At 38.7% G+C, this 24,761-nt stretch overlaps 1 protein-coding gene across 8 annotated transcripts in view; it reads left to right on the top strand.

Moving 5' to 3' along the window:
- CCNT2 (cyclin T2) overlaps positions 1-24,062 on the top strand; it is a 43,047-nt gene extending 18,985 nt beyond the window's left edge. For 4 of the 8 annotated variants that reach the window (XM_038421267.2, XM_038421268.2, XM_043505035.1 and 1 more), the window contains 5 exons: positions 1,783-1,845; positions 10,183-10,228; positions 11,598-11,761; positions 19,015-19,085; positions 19,546-24,062. In XM_038421267.2, the coding sequence (XP_038277195.1) occupies positions 1,783-1,845; positions 10,183-10,228; positions 11,598-11,761; positions 19,015-19,085; positions 19,546-20,958 (1,757 nt within the window). In that variant the 3' untranslated portion in view covers positions 20,959-24,062. The other 4 variants (XM_038421269.2, XM_038421270.2, XM_043505036.1 and 1 more) reach the window with 3 other exon arrangements.
- Positions 24,063-24,761: the final 699 nt, after the last annotated feature.

A 24,761-nucleotide genomic window follows, 5' to 3' on the forward strand; every position in this document is an offset into this window, starting at 1 on the left:
TAATAAATTTGTTAGTCTCTAAGGTGCCACAAGTACTCCTTTTCTTTTTGTATGTATATTACAACTGAAAGTTGGCTTAATACAGCTTTGAAACTTTATTATGAAGAATGTTGCTTCTTATATATATACACACGCACGCACACACACTGGCATGCACAGTATAAGTTTTAAACAAACAATTTAATACTGTACACAGCAATGATGATTGTGAAGCTTGGTTGAGGTGGTGAAGTTAGAGTGTGGGAAAATTCCCAGGGAATGCCTTACTGCTAAATGATGAACTAGCATTCGGCTGAGCCCTCAAGGGTTAACACGTTGTTAATGTAGCCTCACACTCTACAAGGCAGCATGAATGGAGGGAGGGAAGACAGCATGACGCAGAGAGACAGAAACACACACCCTGTGTGAGAGAGATGCATTGTCCCTTTAAGTATGCTGATCCCACTCTAAGTACATTGTCTTTTTAAGTGAATCAGGAAGTCTAGACAGCAACTGCAGCCAGCAAGCTTCCTCTGTCCGGAGCCCTGTCATGTCTCCCCCCCTGCAATATGGATGGGATGAGCAAGGGGAAGGGGGACACTCTGACATTAGACACGCAGTGGACAAAGCAGACAGCTGCCAAACAATGTTATGAGGGAGCATTGCCCAACTTTAAATGTGCATGTTCTCTAATTGTTCAGCAACGAAACGACGTTAACTGGGATGACTTTGTGAGGAGTTACTGTACATCCATTACAGTGGATCCCCAATAACCCAGTATCATTGGCCTATAGCTGACCCTTTCTGTTGCAATTTACTTTAACTGAGAAAAGGATATTTGCATTGTAAGCATGTATGCTATAATAAGTTGGACAAATATTACTTAAATAGCTATTGTTGCCACACTTTGGGAGGTTAAAATGTGCAGTGCCTTTTCAAATAGGTTTGGCACTAAAACCAATATCTGAACACAGATCAATGCATAATAGTATTTTTGTTTAACTGCTTAGCTGTGTAGAACTCAGTTTAAGAAGAAAAATGAAGCTGCAAGGCAACAGAATTGTACCTGATCTAATGTTCTTAAAGTTGAATGGTAGTAATGCTGTGGATAAAGTCTATTTTTTAAAAATAAAAGGTCCAGAGAATGAGTGATCTTTTTAAATAATTTTTGGCATTTCAAAAATTGGACAGTTATTTCTTTAAATACAGTCACTCTTTGGGTTCAGATTACGTTTATAAATTATTGTAGTGTCATTTTTGATTTATCACCAGAGCCACGTAGAGAAATATGAACTTAGTCACATAAGGTTAAATGCCACACTGAAGTCTGCAGGTCTTTTCAAACAAATGATAAAAGCTTTATACCAAACTCTGTGCCCTCTTTTGTTTTTTGTGCTTTATTTGTATAACAGAGGCAAACTAATGCAATTGACGTGGTCACAATTGTTCTTAATGACATCACCATTTGCAGAATCATTTAATTTGATGGTTTAAAACTTAAACGGTGTTCTTGGCCGCAAAGTATAGGTGAATTTTTCATATTAGCAAACAAAAGATCTGACTTAATGAAAGCAATAGAAAGCATATTTTTTACTGATTTTATTCTATATCATACAAAAAGAATTGTTTTGAAATAAGGATCAAATCATAGTTCCCTCATCTGGCTTATTGACATTAGGGAACACTGTGATGTTCATCTGCTGCAGAGGGTGGGGTTTGATACACCTAAAGATCTGATAGATATTTCTTTTGTACAAATACAAATGTACTGCAGTTTCTGAAACATATTCCTTAATTTTTCAGGTTTTGAGATTACCATTGAACATCCACACACAGATGTTGTGAAATGTACGCAGTTAGTGAGAGGTCAGTGATCTTCAATAAAATGATTTATGAAGTGTCTTCCCCAGTGTGAGTAAATATTATTGGCACGCCTGTTTCCCCAGTTATACATTACTCAAAGAGCACTCTTTAAACTGATGTATTTCAGGTTATTAAAAGCCAGATCTTGAAAATTCTCCTTTAGATGTAGTGGTCTGCACAATTCAGAAAAGTATATAGGATTTCCATGATGTGTCTACCAATTGTTAATTCTGTCTTACTTCTTTTCTGTCACTCTTCACTTCTCATTCCATGGCCCTGTCATCTCACTCTTTTCTTCCATTCTGTCAACTGACAACCATAGGAGTAGTTATAGGTGGTCTCCTATGGCTGATACTTATATGTGGAAGAAGCAAGTCCTTGGGATTCCTCATTACTTTACTCTTGCCCTTTTCCAGAACTGCCAAAAGATATTTAGGATGGTAGTTCATGATTTCATTCATAAACAAGTGCTTTTCTTATAGTATCTGTTGCAGAATTAAATACATTAGAGGGCTAGTTAATTTGAATCTGCAACTTTCTACACATAAAGCTCTTCTATCCATGCAAAAGCATTCTGAGTCAGTGCTGAGTTCTGCTTTGTCAAGGCACACATCAGCAAGCAGTGGCTGGCAGAGTACATAGGAGGTCTGCCACATGCAGACACTTGGAGAGATATGTGAATGAAACTATAAATAAGAACAATATCTCCATAATCTGAGAGCTCTTTTATTTAAATTGTAGTAATGTTGGCAAGAAATGAGATGACCTATGTTCAACCAGTGATTGCATCTTATGTAACTTTTTTCCACTAGCGTGGCTATAGATAACAGGCTATTACTCTTTATAAGCCTATATATTAAGATTTCTATAATCTGTTCTGTGCTAAAATTGGTCGACAAGGTCTTGGTATAGTGTTAGTATTTTTTTTTTTTTCAAAAGTTCCATATAAGAACCTTCTAACTGGCTTTTACACTATAGGAATGTAAAAATTAACTATAACAGAATCTACAATAGTCCTATAACTCAAACATAGGTTCCTTTTTAAGAAAAATTTTGCAGGAGATTATTCCATAGTCCTGTCTATCTTGGTTATTTCTGAATAAATAAATAAATTTACTTCTGAATATAAAGAATTTGAGTGGGTTTTCCATACATAGTGTAGGAAGAAATTACTTGGATAAACTTACTATAAATATACTTATTCTTCTTGTGCAGGTGCATGGGACCACCTGCATAGTTAGGGTTGCATTTTAAAAAGGCACACAGCTGTTTTTCTTTAAAAATAGGGGGCACAGGTACGACTCTAGCAAAAATTAAATTTTTTTATTTTGGAATTGGGGTGTGGCTGAAAATTGACTTTGACAATCCTGTGTCTCAATGACAGACTCCTTAAAAGATTTATATCAGTCTATAGAAAAATTGCTGGAAGTTGATTTTGAATAGATCTGGTGCAATTGATAGGTTTTGTATGTGGAATTTTTTCCCCCATTTAGGGTAATTTTTAGTTGTTGCATAAATAAAACTTGCATATGACTTGGACATATGCAAGCCTGATTGTGTGTATATAGCCCCAATCTTTTCCATCAGATGAAATTTACATCAAGAGCTACATTTTTCTGTCACTTTATCCTGCAATGGGGGTGACTTTTGTGAGCAGCTGTTAAATAAAATCTTAATCAGCAGCTTCACTTCTGCCCTAGCCTTTCATCACTGCCTTTAACCGCCTTTCTGCAAACTCCCATTTTATGGAGCTATCCTCTTCTGATACAGTCAGTTATTACACCAGACTTTCAAAATTACTAATGTTTCGGGGCTGCGGGTGGAATCTGGTAATGGGAGGTGGGTGTGTGTGTGTGTGTGTGTGTGTGTGTGTGTGTGCAGAAGAATGGATTGAGGGGATCAGAATGAAGGTTGTAATAGTCTGTGCCATATAGTTGTAAGGAGTGTGCTTATAAGCAGAGTATATTCTGTGAGGTGGCTAAACTTTACATGTCTTTGCTTTTGTCAGATATATTGTCTGTGTAGCAACAAACTTTATGTATTGATTATGTAAATATTCTTTATGAACATGTTGATTTTAATGCTAGCATATACTTAACATTAAGGGTATTTTGTTAAACTGCATTTAGATCATACTAAGCTTTAGATGTGAAGACTCCAGTTATACCTGAAATTTTGTTCTTGTCTCTCCACACTAGACTAGAGAATATGAATATGAATTATAATAACCAGATCAGGATAAGTTTTACACAATGGGATTGTAGCTTGATATATCTAGTGATTGAAAAGTGCTAAGAGCTAGGTATATTGCATGATCCCAATTTAACATAATTTGGTGTTTGTTCCTTGGCACCACAATGTGGTGGTTTGTGGTGGATAAACACTAAGTTTAGACATTGAAAACTGGAGTGTCTAGCGTTGAACACAAGCTATTGTCGGCATCAAGTGCTTGATGGTAAAGGGGTAGGATAGGAGAGAGAGAGCAATAACTTAATCTGCCAGAGGCAGCACCTTTTCTTTGGGCTTGGCTATACTTGCAAGTTAGAGTGCATTAAATCAGCCCCAGGCGCCTAACTCTTGAGGTGTCCATACTGGCAAGGCACTTGGAGCACCTGGACTCTGCAGCTGGAGCAATTCTGGTAATCCAACTCCATGAGAAGCATAAAGCTTGCTGCGCCCCGGCTGAAACTCCCTGGTGTCAGTGTGAACGACGTGTTTGGCCTCCGGAAACGTCCCATAATCCCCTGAAGTCAAGTGGCCACTCTGGTCATCATTTTGAACTCGACTGCAGGCATGCAGATATTCCCTTTCAAAGCTCCCTTTCTAACAGCCAGCATGTTTATCTGCTCCAGGACAAAGCAAACCATTACTGTGGAATACTCCTGCTGCAGAGGCAGGCGTTTGTGCATGCGTGGGGGATGGGGGGGTCTGCCGCTGTCTGAATTTACAAGACAGCATGCTGACACACACTCTGCCCCCAAAACGTGCACACTCTCCCCCCCCATACACACACAACACTCCCTGTCACACTCCACACACACCCCATTTGAAAAGCACGCGGCTGCCACTTGCACACTGGGATAGCTACCACAATACACTGCTCTCTGTGGCATTACAAGAGCTGCTAATGTGGCCACGCCACTGTACTTGTAGCTGACAGTGTAAACACATGGCAGCATTTTCCCTGCTGTGGTCTTTCAAGGCTGGTTTAACTCCCAGTGTTCTACATCTGCAAGTGTAGCCATTCCCTTAGTTTAGAAGCACTATCTCCAGGAAAGCCCTTTTAGAGTATTGTTAGTACAAACAAATCCCTATTTTGGGGACTTGCTGTCCAATAACTTCCTAAAAGCTCTTTCTGTTTGGTGCGGGGGGAAGAGGGGTATTGACAAAAACTTCCAGTCACAGAAGAAGATCCACAAGGTTAACTGAGGCATTTCCATACATTTGCCTTCCACAACCACCAGAGCAGCCAGACAGAATTCTGTTACCTCAGACTTACGTTTTGCCTAAAACTTAATTTCTAATAACATGCCTCACTAAAGATGGCGCAGATTCAGCAGAAAAATGGTTTAAGAAATGCCTGTCTTGAAATAACAAATTTCCTATCTCAGACTCATACTTCTTTCCTAGATGCTTGGGTGAAGGAGATTTTATCCAGTCTCTGCCATATCTGCCTTACATTTACAAGCTGCCCATTCAAGAATGGAGTTTCAGATTTTTATCCATGCTGATGGAGGCCCTGAGCTTGCTTCCTCTGGGGAGAAAATACCCAAACACTAAAAAGCCTTTTAATCTAGTGGAGAAAGACAAAAGAAGAACCAGTGGCTGGAAGCTGAAGCCAAACAAATTAAAAGTAGAATTAGGCACTGAGTTTTAGTCATGAGGGTGATTAACCACCGGAACAAATTGCCAAGGGAAGTGGTGGATTTGCCATCTCTCAAAGTCTTTAGATCAAGCGTGGATGCCTTTCTGAAAGATATACTTTAGCCAAACAGCAAGTGATTGGGCTCAGTACAGGGATAAGTGGGTGAAATTTAATGTGCAGAAGCCCAGAAAAGATGATCTAATGGTGCCTTCTGACTTTAAATTCTCTCAAACTTTGAGTCTTTGAAAATCCAGCCTTAGAATGTCTAAGTCTGGGGCTAAGAAGGTATAAACATTCTGGTAGGTGGAAGATGGGAGACATCAGACTGATCCACGCCATTTTTCATCAGTGTTAAGAGACTGACAAGAAAGAGGAGACAGGACCACAATTGCCTGTGAAATCTGGAGACAGTGTATCTGTAATGACCTGGCAGTAAGAAGTTCCCATTCCAAGGAGACTCTGGTGTTGAAAGGGAAATTCATGTTCAGAGTGGCAAAAATTAAATTACTGGCTCCTGTGCTAGCTGAGAGATCAGAGGTGAGAGAATTTTCCTATTGCTGAGACTATCACCTAGGCCCTTCATTTCTTGGTGCCAATCCAATCTGATGTTCAGGGGTTAGTTCTGATTAACTTGAAGGGTGGAAATTGGTACACTCATCCCCATCTCATGGACCTTTCTTGATGTACCTGAGCAGAAGCCCCTCACCAGTTAACCCTGCATTTACACTGGGACATAGTGTTCTCCTGAAAATGAACACTGAGAACCGGGGACTTTGAGTTTGACCTAGTTGCCTTGTGGGAGACCTGTTGCTGTTTTACCTTCATTGCCAGGTATCTTGGGATAGCCATTGTCCTTACTCTACTAATGTGAAAACTGCACAGTTAAAGTCTGTACACCTTCCAAACCACCAGTATAATTTGCTCAACTGTGGTTGAATCTGACAGAGAAAGTGACCCTGTCGAAGAGGAGGTAGATCCAAATGTATATCTTTTCCAGGGGATGTCACGAACAAGACAATTCAGCTGATATGTGAGGTGGGAAGATTTTAAGTAAGTTATATCCTATCACAAGTAGAGCAAACCCTCCCATTCTGAACCTTTACCTCAGCTTTCTACAGTCCTCTTTTGAAGGTCTAGTAGTCTTTGGCAATCAGACAAGACTATTCACAAACCTTAACCTTTGAACCCAGTCTTCTTCCAGTCTTTCCCCTATGTATCAGGTGTTCATCAACATCGTCCTCTTCCTAGGGTCTGTTTGATCTTTGACCAGAGGATTCTAATAGCTCTTCATTCTTAAGTGCAGACTTGCCCATCTGGATCCATCTCTTTCCAGGGATTGCTTGGGTATCTTCCTCTCCTTGGGATACCAGGAAAGCATCCCGACCCAGCTTCTACTCTCCAAGTACTCCTTCTTGCAGTGAGTCTAGGTAGCTCTTATACCCTGATTGTCCCGGGAAGTTGTGCTCCCTCTGGGGCCATAAGTTCCCTAAATGTCTGAGTCCTACTAACAAGCAGGTTGATGGCACATATTCTTAAGAAGACCAGCACACTGAAATTTTCTGGGAGTATAATTAAATACTTATAAGATCTCCCCAGAAGCACTGCACCTTCAATTGACTTGTCTTCAGGAAAAGGCTCACAGACTGAAAATTGGGAACCACATCAGGTGGGCAGGGTTGCTGTTCCCATTAACAACGGATTCAGTAATCTAATCCTGCCAGGGATTTATGGAAGACCCCAGACTCTTGGAAGGTAGATTAATTGTACCACAAGGTCCTGCCTTAAGGGTTTGGTTACTTACATCAAGTACCCACGCCAGTCTTTCATGGTTGATTGTGCAACGAAGGATTAAGATACACAGCCCTGCCCCCGAGTGATAAAGAATGATGGGAAACATATTCTGGGCTGGAAGTCATATTTATCTGCCATCAAACAGATGAGTAGTAAACTGTCATGCTCTCTTGATTTGCTCTGACTTTTTTATACCTTTGACAAGGTCATTGCCTTGTTGATAAACCTTCTACTTTTTTGCACATTTCTCAAATAATCCCTTATCAGCACTAAAGAGTTAGTTAAGGGTGGAGTTCCAGCCTTTAACTAGGTTTTAATTAGGTTAACTAGTGTGATCTTACTAAAGCACAGAAAGCTAAGCTGCATTAAAACATTGTCCTTGTTTAAAAAGTTTATATGAATACCTTTGACAGTCTTTCCCTCTTGTGGCTTTGGTGCGTTGAGCTTAAACACCTGTATCCTGGTCTTTGGTAAACTTCACTTGATTACACAAGTATGTAAATCGAATAAATTTGAAATCTTAGTTACAGAAGTCTGTGTAGTGCTATGAGTGCAAGCATCCCATTAATGTGGACTTATATTGATGCTGAAATGTATAATTTTCAAACTGATTTTTTTTGCTTAGTTTCTTGCTGTTCAACTTAAAATTATGTAAAACAAAATTGTTTAGGTAACAATTTCATATTTCAGAGTAGCAGTCATGATAGTCTGTATCTGCAAAAAGAAAAGGAGGACTTGTGGCACCTTAGAGACTAACAAATTTATTTGAGCATAAACTTTCGTGAGCTACAGCTCACTTCATCGGATGCATTCAGTGGGGGGGGGGGGAACCAAAACCACTGAATGCGTCTGGTGAAGTGAGCTGTAGCTCATGAAACCTTATGCTCAAATAAATTTATTAGTCTCTAAGGTGCCACAAGTCTTCCAATTCCATATTTGACAACTATCATATTTGTTGCACTGGTAGCTTTTGGCAGTCCACTTTTTCTTTAATATAAAGTCATATTGATGAATTTGTGGTATTTCATCTTTCTTTAACTCAAATATCCTTCAGCAAAGTTGCAGTAGAAATCCATGAAGATGGCTTATTCTGTACATTGATTAAAAACTGTAACAAACTGCAGTCTTGTTTTAACCTTTCTGTTTTCAGTTATGTTTCCTTATGAAAGTGTCAGGGTTTTTGTAGTAGAGCCCTGAATATGCTTTCCTATGTCTTTTTGGGAAAAGCTATCGAAGTTTAATTTTGAGAAAATAAATTTGGCACAGAACTACTAACATAGATTGAAAAAGCTAAATATGTAGTACAATTCTATCAAATGTCCATTTATTTTCTATTATTGTGGATTACCAAAATATATGTGGGGAAAACAGGTCCTTTTCTCTTATTACTTCTGTTAGATTCACTGATGTAATCAACAATGGATTATGGCATTGCCCAGCCCTAGCAAAAGGCATAAGCCTGGTTTACACATTTGTATCTTTATTATCAGCAGTAATGGGAAACGGAATTCGACTGGATTTTGATAAAATGATGGTTTGAAAAGCTTCCCAGATTGCTAAATTTGAAAGCTACTGCTACAATTTTTCTTTTTCAGACAAACTCCTTAAAATAAAAGAATAGAGGTTTGTGACAATGCTCCCTTTGACATAAGATCCAACAGTACATTTTCTCCAGGTAGCACTGATTTCAAGTGGTAGTATCAAAGTGAGAAAATTCAATGAAGGCTGCATTCAATCTTCAGTTAAGCTCATTGTGCCCAGACATTCCATCTTACACATTTTAAGAGTAAGTGCTCTTATTTGAGTGAGGACCTTGGGGGTTTGGCAGATAAGGGCCAGAAACTTGGTGGCTGTTACGCCCCAGAGGCATCATAATCAGTCTTTGGGACGTTGAAGACTTGAATTTGATGACCATTTTTAATGAGTTATAAATTTGTTAAAATCTATGTTGAAGCTTCTAATATAATCAAATGTTTTGTTCCATGCTTCTGAGCATTACATTTTGATTAAAGAAGGTGTAGAAGTGCACACAAACTAATTTAACCCTTAAACTGTCTAGTTTGGGAACTAGCTCTGTTCTAGGACTTTCTGGGATAATTATGGGTTACTGGTATATGGTCATTGAGGTTTTTCTCAACTGCTCTATGCTCCTTCAGCTGGAGAGGAGCAATAATCTCTGGCCTGAGCTATAGTGCAAACTGGCTCTCCATTCGACTGTCCTGCTGAGAGACCCAGCTGTGGGGAGGGTTGTGGTAAGGAACCATCTAGAACTAAAGTAAGGAGGCTGGCAAGCACTAGAGTTCGGATGGAAGGTAAGAGAGCCTTCCCTCCGCCCACACTGTCTTAGATTTGGGAAGGCTAAGGAGATGAAAGGGAGACGTCCATCCTTTTGTGTCTCAGATAGAGACAGTTCAAGAGGCAGAAGGATCAACATACTATGTACAGTAGAGGGAAGGTTGATGAACTGAATGATTTGCCCATCTCCAATTATAGCTCAGTGAGGATGAGTAAACCTGTCCTCAGTGCCAAGAGCTAAGTAGCTGATTTACTTTTAAAGGCAGCTAATGTATCTTATTAGTGTTCTCCATACCATTCATTTTGAGGTTAAAGCATTTTAATTTTGGAATGAAGCCAACAATTTAGAGTAGATTGCTAATTTTTCTTCAATTTTCTTTTTGTTACAGCAAGCAAGGATTTGGCACAGACATCCTATTTCATGGCTACCAACAGGTTGTTATCCTGAACCTCTTTGTTGCACTGTTGTAGCACACTATAGCTTCCTTTACTGCAGGGCCCCCTCCATGTGTCCTACCCTTGTTGCAACAGAAAACTGGGCCATCTACAGTGGTGGTACCGATCTGTTTGCAGTGCGGTGTATTGTACAAGGGCCTTGTGGCACAAAGGGGTTAAATGCACAATGAGAAGTGTAGTGGTGCTTTCTGATGACATTTTCTCGATTTGTGAGTGCATAAGTCTAAAACTGGTAGCCTGAATAGCAGCTAAAGATTACAAAGAGATAAACTTAACCTAGAAAGTCGAGCATCTTGGTAAGTACAAAGCTATTTCTAGTTTACACTTGTAGTTAATGGCAATTTTTTCTTGATTTAAATACATTGATCCAATCCTAATTTTATGAAACTGCAGTCAGCCTAAAAACTCTTAAATTACCTAATCTTCTTTCCAGGTAGACTAGAATTAGTCTAAGCAATGTTTGTCCTTCCAGAAGCAGTGTTTATTTTTAACATGCTTTTTTAAAAATCTTAGTGTTTATGTGAAATTAAAATTGGTTGTCCAAATGCAGACTAATAAATTTATGCAGCTATTTTGGTGCATAAGGATGAAGTTTGGGAGTAGATCTAAAAGTCTTCCATGTGTTCTTTGCAAAATTAGGTTGAATTTAATGTAATCCTAGTACATGATTTTGTTAAAGTCCAAGTTTGTATATATAATGTTTGTTTGCGAGGACCCTAACCATTTTTGGTGGTCCCTTTGTTATGGGATAGTTTTTTGTTTGGAAGAGTTTTGTTTTCAAAACCTGTTAAAATCACTGTCTCACGACAGTCTTTTTACCCTACTGATGATGTGTAAAATCACTGTATCTGAACCAGCAAACTTGTGCTACTGCCAGCTGGGAAATTGAAATGAGAGCAGATTTGTATCCCCAAACCTGGGCCTAATGAAGACTACTCATGTCACACAAGTGATTCTCTCAACCTCAAGGGAACTATTGAGTATCCACAGCTACTAGTTTGATTATCAGTTTCAGTAATGAGCTGTATTAATGACTTCACTGTGGTTGAAATTTTATCAACCATATTATGTTGAATTTTTGGCCCTCTTTAAAATTCAGTAAAAAGTAAAATGCCAATAGAATGAACTGAGGGATATTAATTTTTTTTTTGCTCTTGTTAAGAGCAAATTAAATTTACTAGATAAATGACCTGCCTTTTCTCAAGGTTGTAAAATTTCAGAATTTAATCAGAAGCATGTTCCATGATTTAATGTTTAATATCTGTTTTGATACAAAACCTTATGCTATAATCTTAGTGATTGACTTGTTTGGGTTTTTTGTTTTACATGTTTGAATTCTCTGCAACAGCCTGCACCTTACTACCTTCTGTCTTCAGTACAAACCCACAGTGATAGCATGTGTGTGCATTCATTTGGCATGCAAGTGGTCCAATTGGGAGATTCCTGTATCGACGGATGGAAAGCATTGGTGGGAATATGTTGATCCTTCAGTTACTCTGGAATTGCTAGATGGTAAGTAGTATTTCCTTTTTATTTTTTAAATATTGTGACCTTGTTCTTGTAATTCTGCTACTGTTTCAGCTAATATTTAACTCACCCCCAATTACTTTAGGTCCTGGGTAAGGGAAGCCCTTTAGCTCATGCTTAAATAACACTGACTGTATAGATGAGAATCTCACCCCTGCTCTGACCGTGTAGGCCAGAAAAAAGGGCCAGAGCAGAATAAAGGGACAATGTGAGCCCCGTATCAGCTGTGGGAGAATCCTCTGGCACAGGAATTGGAAGATGGCCATAAGGTTGCCCCCTCTGCGGACTCCCTAGCAAGACTTGGCATGTGGACCATGCTAGGGGCAGGGCCTCCACATGCAATAATACAGCTCATAGGACAGCCTGGGGAGGCTACCATAACTCAGACGTCCTCTCAGGGCTGTCTAAATTAGGCTTGGGGCTTCTGCAGCCCAAGAGGATGCAAGGATGGATTAAAAATAGCCTCACCTTCTGTGGGTTGCAAGTTCAGCACATGCTTAAGTTGTTTGCTGAAGTGGGATTTTAAATAATCACACTGAAAAGCTGAAGTTCTCATAGAATGTGCTGCCTTAAAATGACAATTTGTTTAATTTCCACCCAGATTATTAGCCGCGACTAAAGAAAATTTCTAAGATTATAAGATTGAAATAGGATCAACCACATTAAAGCCAATTTTGTGCAATAGGAGTGAATCTGGCATAGACCATGGAACCTTAATATTAATACCATGGAATTTCTATTTAATGGATTTTATCAGAAAGAAAAATAAACTTTTTCTGCTAACAGAAAATTAAATGGTCTTGTAGGTATTTACCAAAGTTGTTCACTGTTTTTTGTTTTGTTTTGTTTTGTTTTTCTACTATTCATGGTGACCAGTTTTGTCTCCCTGTTACCTTATGCTGCTCCTGTCTGTTTCCATCTGTCATCACTTGGTTTAAACTTAGTCCCTGCCCCAAAGAGTTTATAATTTATCCCTTTATTTGTGTCTGGCACAATGAGGCTCTGGTCTGTGATTGATATCCCTAAGCATTATTGCAGTGCAGTAATAATAAATGCTGTCTAGCATTTGCGAATCTATATACTAATCAGAGGTTGCTAGGAGATGTCTTGCAATCAAAAATCCCTGGTGTTGAGCGGTGGTGTATAACCCATGACTTGGATATGACCCACAAAAGGTTCTTCTGGCCTGCTGTTGTTTTCCATTTCTATGTCACAAGATTTTCATTTTAAAAAAATTGCCCTAAAGTGAGGAGAATATGAACGGATGCAGCACTATCCACAGAATCAGTGAGGCAGCATAAAACTGCAAGGTCATCTGCCTCTATTCATCTCAGTGGAATTTTCTCTGTAGTCTACAGATGACAATTTAAATATCAGCATAATTTTACTATTTATTTAGTAAATGTATTTGGTTATTTGCTTTTTATTCTGGGTGGATATCCGTAATTAGACTGAAAAGATCTGCTAGGCGGTACCCACAGATCTACGTGATCAACACTTCTCTCGTTCCTCACTCAAGTTTGGTTATATCCCTGGAGCAGCAGAATACCAATCAGAGCAAATGTAGGGAAGGAATGTATAAAGTGTGTGTGTGTGTGTGTGTGTGTGTGTGTGTGTAATAGGCTGAGCAGATCACAGGGCTTAGCAGCAGAAAGCTCATGGGGAGATTAGTTTGCACTTTATTTTGCAAGGTCTATTGAGGACTTGGCTCTTCAGGATTCCATTCTGAAATCTAAAGCCACCTCTTGACTCAACATCTATTTTCAGGTATTTTAAAAATGTTAAATTTTAGTAGGCAGTAGCAGTCCCTTTGCAGCTTCAAAGGGTGCAGACGCCTTAGTTGCTTCATGGATATCTTAATTGAAAAGACCTTTCCCACTTTCTAACATGGCAAGAAATTTTGCAGAAGCACATTGGAGGAATTGATCAAGAAGCTCAAGTGATCTGCAGATTTTCAAAGGGACAAAAGATCAGATAGTATGAATTGACTTTTACAATGCCCTGATACAAGTTTCATGCTGAAAACTCACTGAATTTTTAAAAATATCTGCCTTCAGAGTGACGGATACCAGTGTTTTAAAAGAGCTGCTTTTTGTGCAGGCCTTTTTGGAATTATATTTATGAACAGACCTCTTGGAGAACTTTTGATTTGTTCAGTCTACAATTCCCAAACATCCTTGGCTGGTTTTTCGTAATGTGTGCTACTTTAGATTTGGATACCAGGAAGTTAGAGAGAAACAGTAAGAGTCTTTCCCATTTATCCCTCCTTCGGGCCCTCAAAACTGCATATAGCATACCTCAAACAAATTTTCTGATTAAAATATGTAAATACGTAAGTCAATTATGTTCAGCTCCTAGTACTGCAAAGATTAAGAACATAAGAGCTGTTACACTGGATCATACTGATGGTCCACTAACCCAGAATCCTGCCTCCAACAGTGGCCAGTACCATAACACTAGGGAAACTGTACAGAACAGGGCAATTTTTGAGTAATCTACCCCATCTTCTATTCCTATCTTCTGGTACTTAGAGGTTATGGGCACCCTGAGCATGGGGTTGCATTCCTGACCATCTTGGCTAATAGCCATTGATGGATGTATCCTGCATGAACTTATCTAGTTCTTTTTTGAAGCCAGGTATACAACATCCCAAGTCAGTGAGTTCCACAAGTTAATTGTGTGTTCTGAGAAAAAGTACTTCATCTTGTTTGTATTAAAGCTGCTGCCTATTAATTTCTTTGAGTGATCCTTGGCTTGTGTATTGTGGGGAAAGGGTAAAAACTTCTCATTACACTTTTCTGCTCCATTTATGATATAATAGACCTCTATCATATCTGCCCTTAGTGGTCTCTTTTCTAAGCTGAACAACCCTAATCTTTTTAGTCTGCTCATATGGAAGCTGTTCTATCCCCTTGATCCTCTGTGTTTCACTTCTTCGAACCTAGTCCAGTTCCACTAATCCTTTCTGAGATAGGATAACCAGAACTGGACACAGTATTCAAGGTATGGGAGCACCATGGATTTATGTAGTGGCCGTGTAAAAAATTTTCTTGTCTTATTTTGTATCCCTTTCCCAACAGCTCCTAACATTGTTAGCCTTTTTGCCCACTGCTGCGCATTGAGCTGAAACTATCCACAATGACACCAAGATTCTTCTTGAGGGGTGTCAGCTAATTTAGAACCCATCATGAAATATGTATAGTTGGGATTATTTTTTCCAATATGCATTACTTTGCATTTATCAACATTGAATTTAATTTGCCATTTTGTTGTCCTATCACCAGTTTTGTGAGATTCTGCTAGAACTCTTTGCAGTCAGCTTTGGACTTACAAAATTATTCAAGATAATTACCTGCAAACTTTGCCATTTCATTCCCATTTCCAGATCATTAATAAATATGTTGAATGAGACAAGTCCCAGTGCAGATCATTGGAGGACCCGACTGTTTACCTCTCTCCAGTGAAAACTTGCTGTTTATTCCTACCCTTCATTTCCTGTCTTTTAGCCAGTTACTGATCCATGAGAGGATCTTCCCTCTTATTCTATGACAGCTTAGTTTCCTTAAGAGCCTTTGATGAGACCCCCTGTCCAGGGCTTTCTGAAAATCCAAGTCCACTACGCTTGTTGATACCTTCAAAGAATTCTAATATATTGGCGGGGCATGACTTTCCTTTACAAAAGCCATGTTGACTCTTCTCCAGCATATTGTGTGTGTGTCTGATAATTCTGTTCTTTACTATTGTTTGTGCCAATTTTTCTCGTACTGAAATTAGGTTCACCAGCCTGTAATTGCCAAGATTGCCTCTAGGGCCCTTTTAAAAAATCAGTTTTATGTTAGCTATCTTCCAGTCATCTGGTATAGAGGCTGATTTCAGTAATAGGTTACAAACCACAGTTAGTAGTTCTGCAGTTTCATATGTGAGTTCCTTCAGAACTCTTGAGTGAATACCATCTGGTCCTGGTGATTTTATCACTGTATAATCAATTTGTTCTAAAATCTCTTCTATTGATACATCAATGTGGGACTGTACTTGTCACCCAAGAAGCATAGCTTTGATGTGGGTATCTCCCCTCCACCCTCATCCTTTTCAGTGAAGACCAATGCAAAGAACTCATTTAGTTTTCCTGCAGTGGCCTTGTCTTCCTTGAGTGCTCATTTAACAACTTCGTTGTCTAGTGGCCCCATTGCCTATTTGGCAGACTTCCTGTTTCTGATGTTCTTAAAAAGAATTTCTTACTGTTAGTTTTTGCATTTTTAGTAAATTGCTTCTCAAATTCTTTCTGGGCCTGTCTTTTTATGCTTAACCTGTCAGAGTTCGTGCTCCTTCCTATCATTTTGTCTTCTATTGGCCCCTGTACTCTGTTCTTGAGCTGTGATGGCATTCTTTTGGACCTTTTAATGTCTTTCCTGATTTGGTGTATACATATCATCTGAGCTTCCATTATGGTGGTTTTTAAATAGTTCCCATGCTGCTTGCAGGTATTTAGCCCTTTTGATAGTTCCTTTTAATTTCTATCCAACGAGCATCTTCATTTTTATGTAGTTCCCTTTTTAAAGTTGCATTTTACCGTGGTGGGCTTTTTAGTATTATTTCTCCTCCCCTCCCTGTTGCATTTAATTACATTTTGGTCCCTATTACCAAGTGGTTGAGCTCTAGTTACCTCTTGGACCAGTACCTGTCCTTCACTTTGGACTAAATCAAGAATTGCCTCTCTCCTAGTGGGTTTCAGAACTAATTGCTCCAAGAAGCAGTCATTTTATGGTATCTAGAAATTTTATTTCTGCATCCGGCCATGAGGTGACGCTTATCGCGTCAATATAAGGATAGTTGATTTCCCCACTTATTATTGCACTTTCTGGTTTTGTAGCCTCTCTAAACCTCCCTTAGCATTCACATTCACTGTTACCATCCTGGTTAGGTGGTCAGTGTATATTCCTACTTCTATACTTTTTTCCCCTCCAGGCACTCAATTTCTATCCATAGTGATTTTGTGGTACAGTTTTGTTTCATTTAAGATTTTTAGTTTTTGACTCTGATTTCTTTACTATATAATGCCAGTCCCCCAGCAACGTGACTTAGTCTGTTATTCCTTATATATCTTATACCCTGGTATTAGTGTGTCCTGTTGATTATTCTCTTCCCACCAAGTTTCTGTGATGCTTATTATATCAATATCCTCCTTTAATCCCAGACATTGTAGTTCACCCATCTTATTTAGAGTTCTAGAATTTGTATATAAGCACTTGTACATTTTGTCAATATTCAGTTGCTTGCCTTTGTGTGTTTGTATTTAAATGGGACTCGTACATTTGCCTGTTCCGCATTACATCTCACTTGTATCTTACCAACTTCTTTCCTATCCTCTATACTAAGATAAAGTTCCCCTCCAAGGGATGTCTCCACCTGAACCATGCACTCCTCCACCCCTATCAGGTTTTCCCCAGTTTAAACAATCCTCTACAACTTTTTCAATTTTACATGCCACAGTCTGGTTTCATTTTGGTTAAAGTGAAGCCCATCCCTTCTTTATAGGCCAATCCTTCCCCAAAAGTTCCCCAGTTATTAATAAATGTAAATCCCTCTTCCCTGAACCACTGTATCATCTACGCACTGAGACCTTGCAGTTCTGCCAGTCTTACTGCCCTGTGCTTGGAACTGGAAGCATTTCAGTGAATTCTACCATGGAGGTCCTGGACTTCAGTCTCTTACCTAGCTGCCTAAACTTGACCTCCAGGACCTCTCTCCAACCTTTCCCTATGTCATTTTGATACTTACATATACCATTGGCTCTTCTCCAGTACTACCTATGAGACTATCGAGATGTTTCGTGAGATCTGCTACCTTTGCACCCAGAAGGCAATTCACCATGCAGTTCTCTCAGTCATCACAAACCCAACTATCTACATTTCAAATAATCAAGTCCCCCATTACTATTGCCTATCTCTTCCTAATAACTTGGCTCCCTGCCTCTGGAAGGATATCCTCAATGCAAGAGGATATCATGCCATCATCTGAAAGGTGGGTCCCAATTATGAGATCATTTCCCTCTGTCCCAGTGTGATGGTCTCCCGCCCTGAGACTTTCATCCTCCTTAACAGCACAGGGGCTTTCGGACAGGAGGTAGGACTACTCCACTATGTCATCGAAGGTAGTCTCTGTATAGCTCTGTCTCTCTCTCTTTGCTTATCCAGTTCAGCCACTCTGGCTTCAAGTGCATGTACTCTGTCTCAGGGCCATGAGTTGCTTGCACTGCATGCACATGAATGCCCCCTGTCTGTGAGGCAGGTGGTAATACATGTTGCACTTAGTGCAATAACATGGGTAGCTGCACCGTTCTGCTGGTTTTCTGCCTGCATTTTTACTCTTGGGGCGGCTTATTGTTGGCTGAGTTTTCGATACGTTTGTTAGGTGTATTGGGTTTTCTTTATTTCGTGAGTTTTCTTGAACTTGGTGCCTTTCTATTTGTTAAATCTCTTGGACTCCTTCATGGCTAAACTCTCTCTGCAGCCAAACTCCCTCAGTTCCTGTACTTGCGCTCTCTCACAGACTCTCTGTTCAAGAGGGGGCTCTCCCTGGAGGTCTCTAGATCTAACTTCCCCCACACACATACTAGACTATACCCCTTCATACCTATTATTGATTACTTGTGTCCTGACCTCTAAGGGTATGTCTACACTGCAGTTAGATATCCACTGCTGGCTCATGCCAGCTCACTCAGGCTTGCAGGGGTTCTTTAATTACAGTGTAGACTTCTGGGCTCACACTGGAGCCAAGGCTCTAGGACCCTGTGAGGTGGGATAGTTATAACCCTTGGGGTATCACTAATGAATGATTTACTCTGCTGCAACAGTGGCTAACACCTCCAAGAGGCTATGAGTCACCAGTTCAGCCTTTCTGACCAAGCTTGTAAGATAAGGTTTAGATCTGAATAAGCCTTTAGATTTTAAACTGCTTGGCTTATCAAATGCTCAGCCCCTTCACACTAAATTTTAAACTAAACTAATATTTTAAGATTTAAGGTTGTGCGCTATTACTGTAAAGATGCAAGAGGGTAAGTTCTGTAGTGTATTTTGATGTACAGCGGTAGCAGGGTTCACACAGCCAGTTACTGCATGGCAGGCTGGGTTTCTGTAAATGTACACCATGGCTTGCCTGTACTATCTGACTGAGTAGACAAGCCCATAGATTCTGTTACTGCTTTAAGTATGAAAAGAGGCTTTTGGTTTTTTCCCCAGAGCTCACACATGAGTTTCTGCAAATACTAGAGAAAACGCCTAGCCGACTGAAGAGGATTCGTAATTGGAGGGTAAGAACTTGTTGCCTAAGTAATTTGTCATAGGACACATGCAGGGAGGGATAGCTCAGTGGTTTTGAGCATTGGCCTTCTAAACCCAGGGTTGTGAGTTCAATCCTTGAGGGAGCCATTTAGGGATCAGGGCAAAAATTGGGGATTGGTCCTGCTTTGAGCAGGGGGTTGGACTAGATGACCTCCTGAGGTCCCTTCCAACCCTGATATTCTATGATAACTGCCACAAACCTTAGAAGTAAGATTGTAAACTTCCTGAACTTTTTCTTAACAATATGTTCATAATTGTATGTCCGTCTATAGTTCCCTATTATGGTAGCTTACATTTAAAATAAATTAAATTAAATTAAAAATTGAAACAATGAAATCCACCTTATTTTATCCAGTTTTGAGATGTTCGGTAACTGTTTATTTGTAGGTACTTTCTAAGTTTGTCCTTACTCCTTTCCTTGTCATATAGGCTAATCAGGCTGCTAAGAAACCGAAAGGGGATGGACAGGTATCTGAGAATTCTCTTCTTGGTTCATCTTTGGTCCAGAATTCCATTTTGGTGGATACCGTTACTGGTGTATCTGCCAATACAAGCTTCCAAAAATCGACGACGTCGACCTTTCCTGCACCAGTACCTCTGAGCTCAGGAAGTATGTCTGTTCAACACAGTCATGCACCTGAAAACTTGGCAATATTAGCTACAGGGATGCCAAGTACCTCATATAGTTTGGCATCGCACCAGGAATGGCCTCAACATCAAGAACAAACAAGGACCGAACAAATATATTCTCAGAAACAGGAAACTACATTACCTGGTAGTCAGTACAATCTGAACTTCCAACAGGGAACTTCTGTACAATTGCATGCTGGGTTACATCACAGATCTGACAAACTTACTGAGCATTCCACTGGTAAACAAGACTATGCTCACAAGTCAGGAAACAAACACCATGGACAGGTTGCTGCTCCTGTAATTCCTCAGAAAATGTCCTTGGATAAATACAGAGAGAAACGCAAACTAGAAACCCTTGAACTGGATGTAAGGGAACATTACGTAGCTACCCAAGTAGAACAGCAACATAAAAAGCACATCCAACCACAAGCAGCCAGTAGCAGTTCTGTTACTTCCCCTATTAAAATGAAAATTCCTGTTGCAAATGCAGAGAAACCAGAAAAACATGCGTCTGATAAAAAAGAAAAGGGTGGATCACTCAAACTGCGAATACCAATCCCACCTACAGAAAAGAGTTCCAGTAAAGAAGATCTGAAAATGAAAATTAAAGTTTCTTCAGAAAGACACAGCTCATCTGATGAGGGCAGTGGAAAAAGCAAACACTCAAGTCCACATGTTAGCAAAGACCATAAAGAAAAGCACAAAGAACATTCTTCAAATCGCCATCACAGTAGCAGTCACAAGCATTCACATAGTGGTGGCAGTAGTAGTGGCGGCAGTAAACATAGCACTGATGGAATAACACCAACTGTTTTGAGGAGTCCTGTTGGCCTGAGTAGTGATGGTAATTCCTCTAGTTCCGGTTCTTCAAGAAAGAAGTTGCACAGCAATGATGCTTCTCACAACCACCACTCCAAATTGAGCAAAAGTTCCAAAAGTTCAGGTAGTTCATCTAGTTCTTCCTCCTCTGTTAAGCAGTATGTATCCTCTCACAACTCTGTTTTTAACCTTCCCTTACCCCCTCCTCCCCCTGTCACATACCAGGTGGGCTACGGACATCTCAGCACCCTCGTGAAACTGGACAAGAAGCCAGTGGAGAACGGTCCTGATGCCAATCACGAGTACAGTACAAACAGCCAGCATATGGACTACAAAGATACATTCGACATGCTGGATTCGCTGTTAAGTGCCCAAGGAATGAACATGTAATCAATTGTTTAGGTCACTTTTCTTTACTTTTTTTAATTTAAGAATTGTTAGAATGGAAAAATTCCTAATCTATCAGTAGCAACACCAGCTGTTGTTGCCATGGTTTCAGTATATGTAAGTGCTGCTTTATCCTTCACTGAAAAGAAGAGGTATAGTAAACAAGTCTTTATCTCCACATACAATAGTGTTATAAATACTGTAATAGCATGGAAGGTGCAAAAATCTCAGTATTTCTACAACTGCAGCTAAGAACAGTAGAATGATCATCTGCTTTTAGGTGTCTAGGATGCCTCAAGCATTGATTATTTAAAATTTTGAATACTGCAGCTACCATTTTTGTTGCTTAGCTTTTGAATGAGTGTAATTGTTTCCTTGTGTATTTATACTGTATGTATGATTTGCATGTTTCAAAGATAAAGGGATTAAAAACAGTATACTGACAACTGTTTACAAGAAAGTGGAGAAAAATGTACATACATTTTTGTATGTTTAGATATACCATAAATACTCAGGATTGGAGCTGCTTGTAAGTATAACAAAATATACATAACTTTATTTTATCTTGTGTCAGAGTCCATCAGTAATCTAAACAAAGGTGACGCTTTGTCATGTTTATCTTGAACTGTAGGCCTTATTGGAAGCTGCTTAAAAGGGCACTTCACTAGAGTGGGTAATCTAGTACCATGTGTGGTCATCCACAGGATAGCATCACCAATGAGGCAATAAAGGAGTTTGGGCCTCAGTTTGCTGATTGTGACCAGATTGACTGCTGAAATGCGCCCCAACCTTTCTGAAGGAAAAAAGAATAAAGTTTACATAATCTTTTGATGTGAAGTGCATTTAAATGTTTATTGGCTTGATGCAGTAATATAGGCAGAGCTGTTACTTAATGATTACGTAGATTAATGTGAGTTAAGAACTGAAATTCATAAAAACTTATAGTGAAAAATTAGTAAGTTGTTTTTTAAACTTTAATACCGTAAGTTATTTTAATAGTAAACAGGGATCACTGTTTCCATTACCTTTTCAGAATAACAGCCATGTTCTGAAGTCCAAGAAGTGTATTGTGTGTGATGCCATATTTCTTTTACAGGTGAGAATGCAGTCTTCACAATAAATAAGAGTAAAACTATGATATCCCAACTTTCCTTTATATTCCAACAATAAAATAGTTACCACTGATTCTCTGTGCATTGTACTCGTGATTAGTTACAATATTGGAGGTTATTTGTTTTGTTTTTAGGTCTGTGAAAAATCACTCTTCAATTAAACCACTAGTATACACTTTGTCAGTCTGCAAATGTCATAATATGGCTTGTGTACTGTTTGCACAGTCTTCTGCCTTTTTAGAAGAAATTAGACTTGAATGTTTATACATCATTTTTGTTGAAAGCCAATACTACAGTTCCGTTTTACCAGCTGACAATTAACTAATTTTATGGTTGCGCTTAAAATCATTAATAAGCTATGAATGAATTCAACATGTATTCAGTATAAGATAGCAAACGCTGGTTCCTAGTGACTGTTTTGATTTTTTTAAAATATACAAGAAGTGAAGTTTTGTTAAATCACCTGCATATGCAGTTAATACTTGGTGTAACTGGTTGTAAATACTTCAGAATTTTCACCTGAAGTTTAGCCCTTTAGTTCCATTATTAAATGAAGTGCTTTAAACCACAAAATTGTTCAGTACCTACCGGTTTGTAGTTGCTATATTAAGTAACTACAGGTATATCAATTACTATGTAATACTCAGTTTCCAGTAATGCAAAAGCTTATCACTAAGTTTTATTTGAACAATTGACACTACTTTTTACATCTAAACATTTTAAATTGAAAAACAGAATAATGTATCTAGGTCCACATTTAGCCTTTTCCATGGATATACAGGATACAAAACTTTACCCTTAACTGCTTTGAATTTCTCTACATTCAGAAAAATATACTTCAACATTGTTACACTTGTTTCACATTGTTGGATGTGTTCTAACCCTTTTAATAGTCTCTCCTCTCCACCTCAGCACTAAGTCTGAAGAATTGTTGACAAATGTAAGCAATGTAAACTGTCCTAAACTAATATGCAGAGATAGAAGATAAAATAGTAAATTGTGTTAAAATACTCCTTACAAAGTATCACAATATTTGCTTGTAAACCTGTTAGCCTGTTAAATAGCTGAACAATGAAATGCATCGTATGCATCCAATGTGGATGCAGCAATATATTGTACTAGAAATATAGCATCTAATATTATAACTTGGAGATGAAATGCCAGGCAGGTAACTGGTGATGGTCAAAAACAAATGAAAAACGTCAGATTTTCACTTGAGGTGATGACTTACACAGGTCATTCACATTGATTCCAGGCGGCTGTGAAATTACATTGACAAAGGGTTGCTATTCTAAGTTAATGAGAAACTCTGATTTCAATTTCTTTGTAGAGAATATCCACAAATAAGATTTTTAGTTTGCATTATAATTGTGTAAATATGTATATCTCTGTACTAAAGTCTTGCTCTCTGAGATTAGAGTTGACATGGTGGATATGGGGGATGGGGAACAGCAAAATATCACTAATTCACACTGAAACCCATTGCAAATGACTGAACTTTGAATTACAGCATGTTCCAACTGTTTACGGGATCAGCATTGGTCCCATAAGTGAATGAATAAATGCAATAAAAAAGCTAATACACCACAATGTACTTTGTTCACTTTGGTTATAGTTTTGTTACTGTCTTGAGTGAATTTAATAGAAAATACACTATGTATTTTGTAAAAATGAAGTCTTAATTCTGAAACCTCACTACAGTGCTCGGCTATTAAATCTCATCATTTTTGTGATATGTTAAGTGTGTGGATTATCGAGATTCTACTGTACGTTGAATCTTTAGTGTCCTTGCTAAAGGTGGAAGTACTGCATTAAAGTACTCTAGACAATGTACTGTATCTTGCTGTGGTCTAGTACTTTTGATATTTGGTTAAAATTGAAGTACTGTATACCCTTTCTGCTCATTGTAGATAAATGTTTCATGTTAAAATAGCCAGTTGCAATTTTAAAACAGCCCTTTTATGAGATTAAAACTTCACTTGTCTTTTTTAAGGACAACTTGTGTAAAAGCTATTTATTAATAAAGTTCCTTACCTCACCACTCTCACTATTGGGCAGAAATACAGTCCTATTTCCTATAGTTATCTTGCCAGTTTTGCTTGTATACATTAATTATGAAAAATCCCCTTGGATTTGATGACAAAACATCCATGGTTTTTCAAATGTAAAAAAAGCACTTTTGGATTTTGAAAAAATAACATAGTTTACCTTCCCTAACTTTTTTCACAGTAATTTCTAACTCAGCAGAAATACATAGTCAGAGAACTTTCAGAAAAGCAAGTTTTATAATTTAGATGCATTTAAAAAAAAAAGTGAGGTACGTACTTTTCATTTGATATGAACCAAGTGGGAACTTTGATTTTTTTTTTTTTCCTTATCAGAATGTGGGACTGTCTTAGGAGCATTATACCTATTTTATGCATAATTTGAAATATACCAATTCATAGTTTTAAAATTATACTTCCTCCAGCAAAGCAGAATTACAAGTATGCTGGCATTCCAAGCAGTTCTACAGGGAGAAAGCTGTTACTCCCTTGCTCCTCTCAAGTCTTCAATGAGTACTGAAGCTAACTAAATCAGTCAGCTTAACTGGTTCCCAGACACTGATTGTTATAAATACAAGATGGCCCTGGACTACTTACTTTTCCCATATCCCTACAATTGTAACTGGTCAGTTCTCTTTGCTCACAAAAG

This window comes from Dermochelys coriacea, chromosome 11 (assembly GCF_009764565.3).
Source record: "Dermochelys coriacea isolate rDerCor1 chromosome 11, rDerCor1.pri.v4, whole genome shotgun sequence".
NCBI classification, from domain to species: Eukaryota; Metazoa; Chordata; order Testudines; family Dermochelyidae; genus Dermochelys; species Dermochelys coriacea.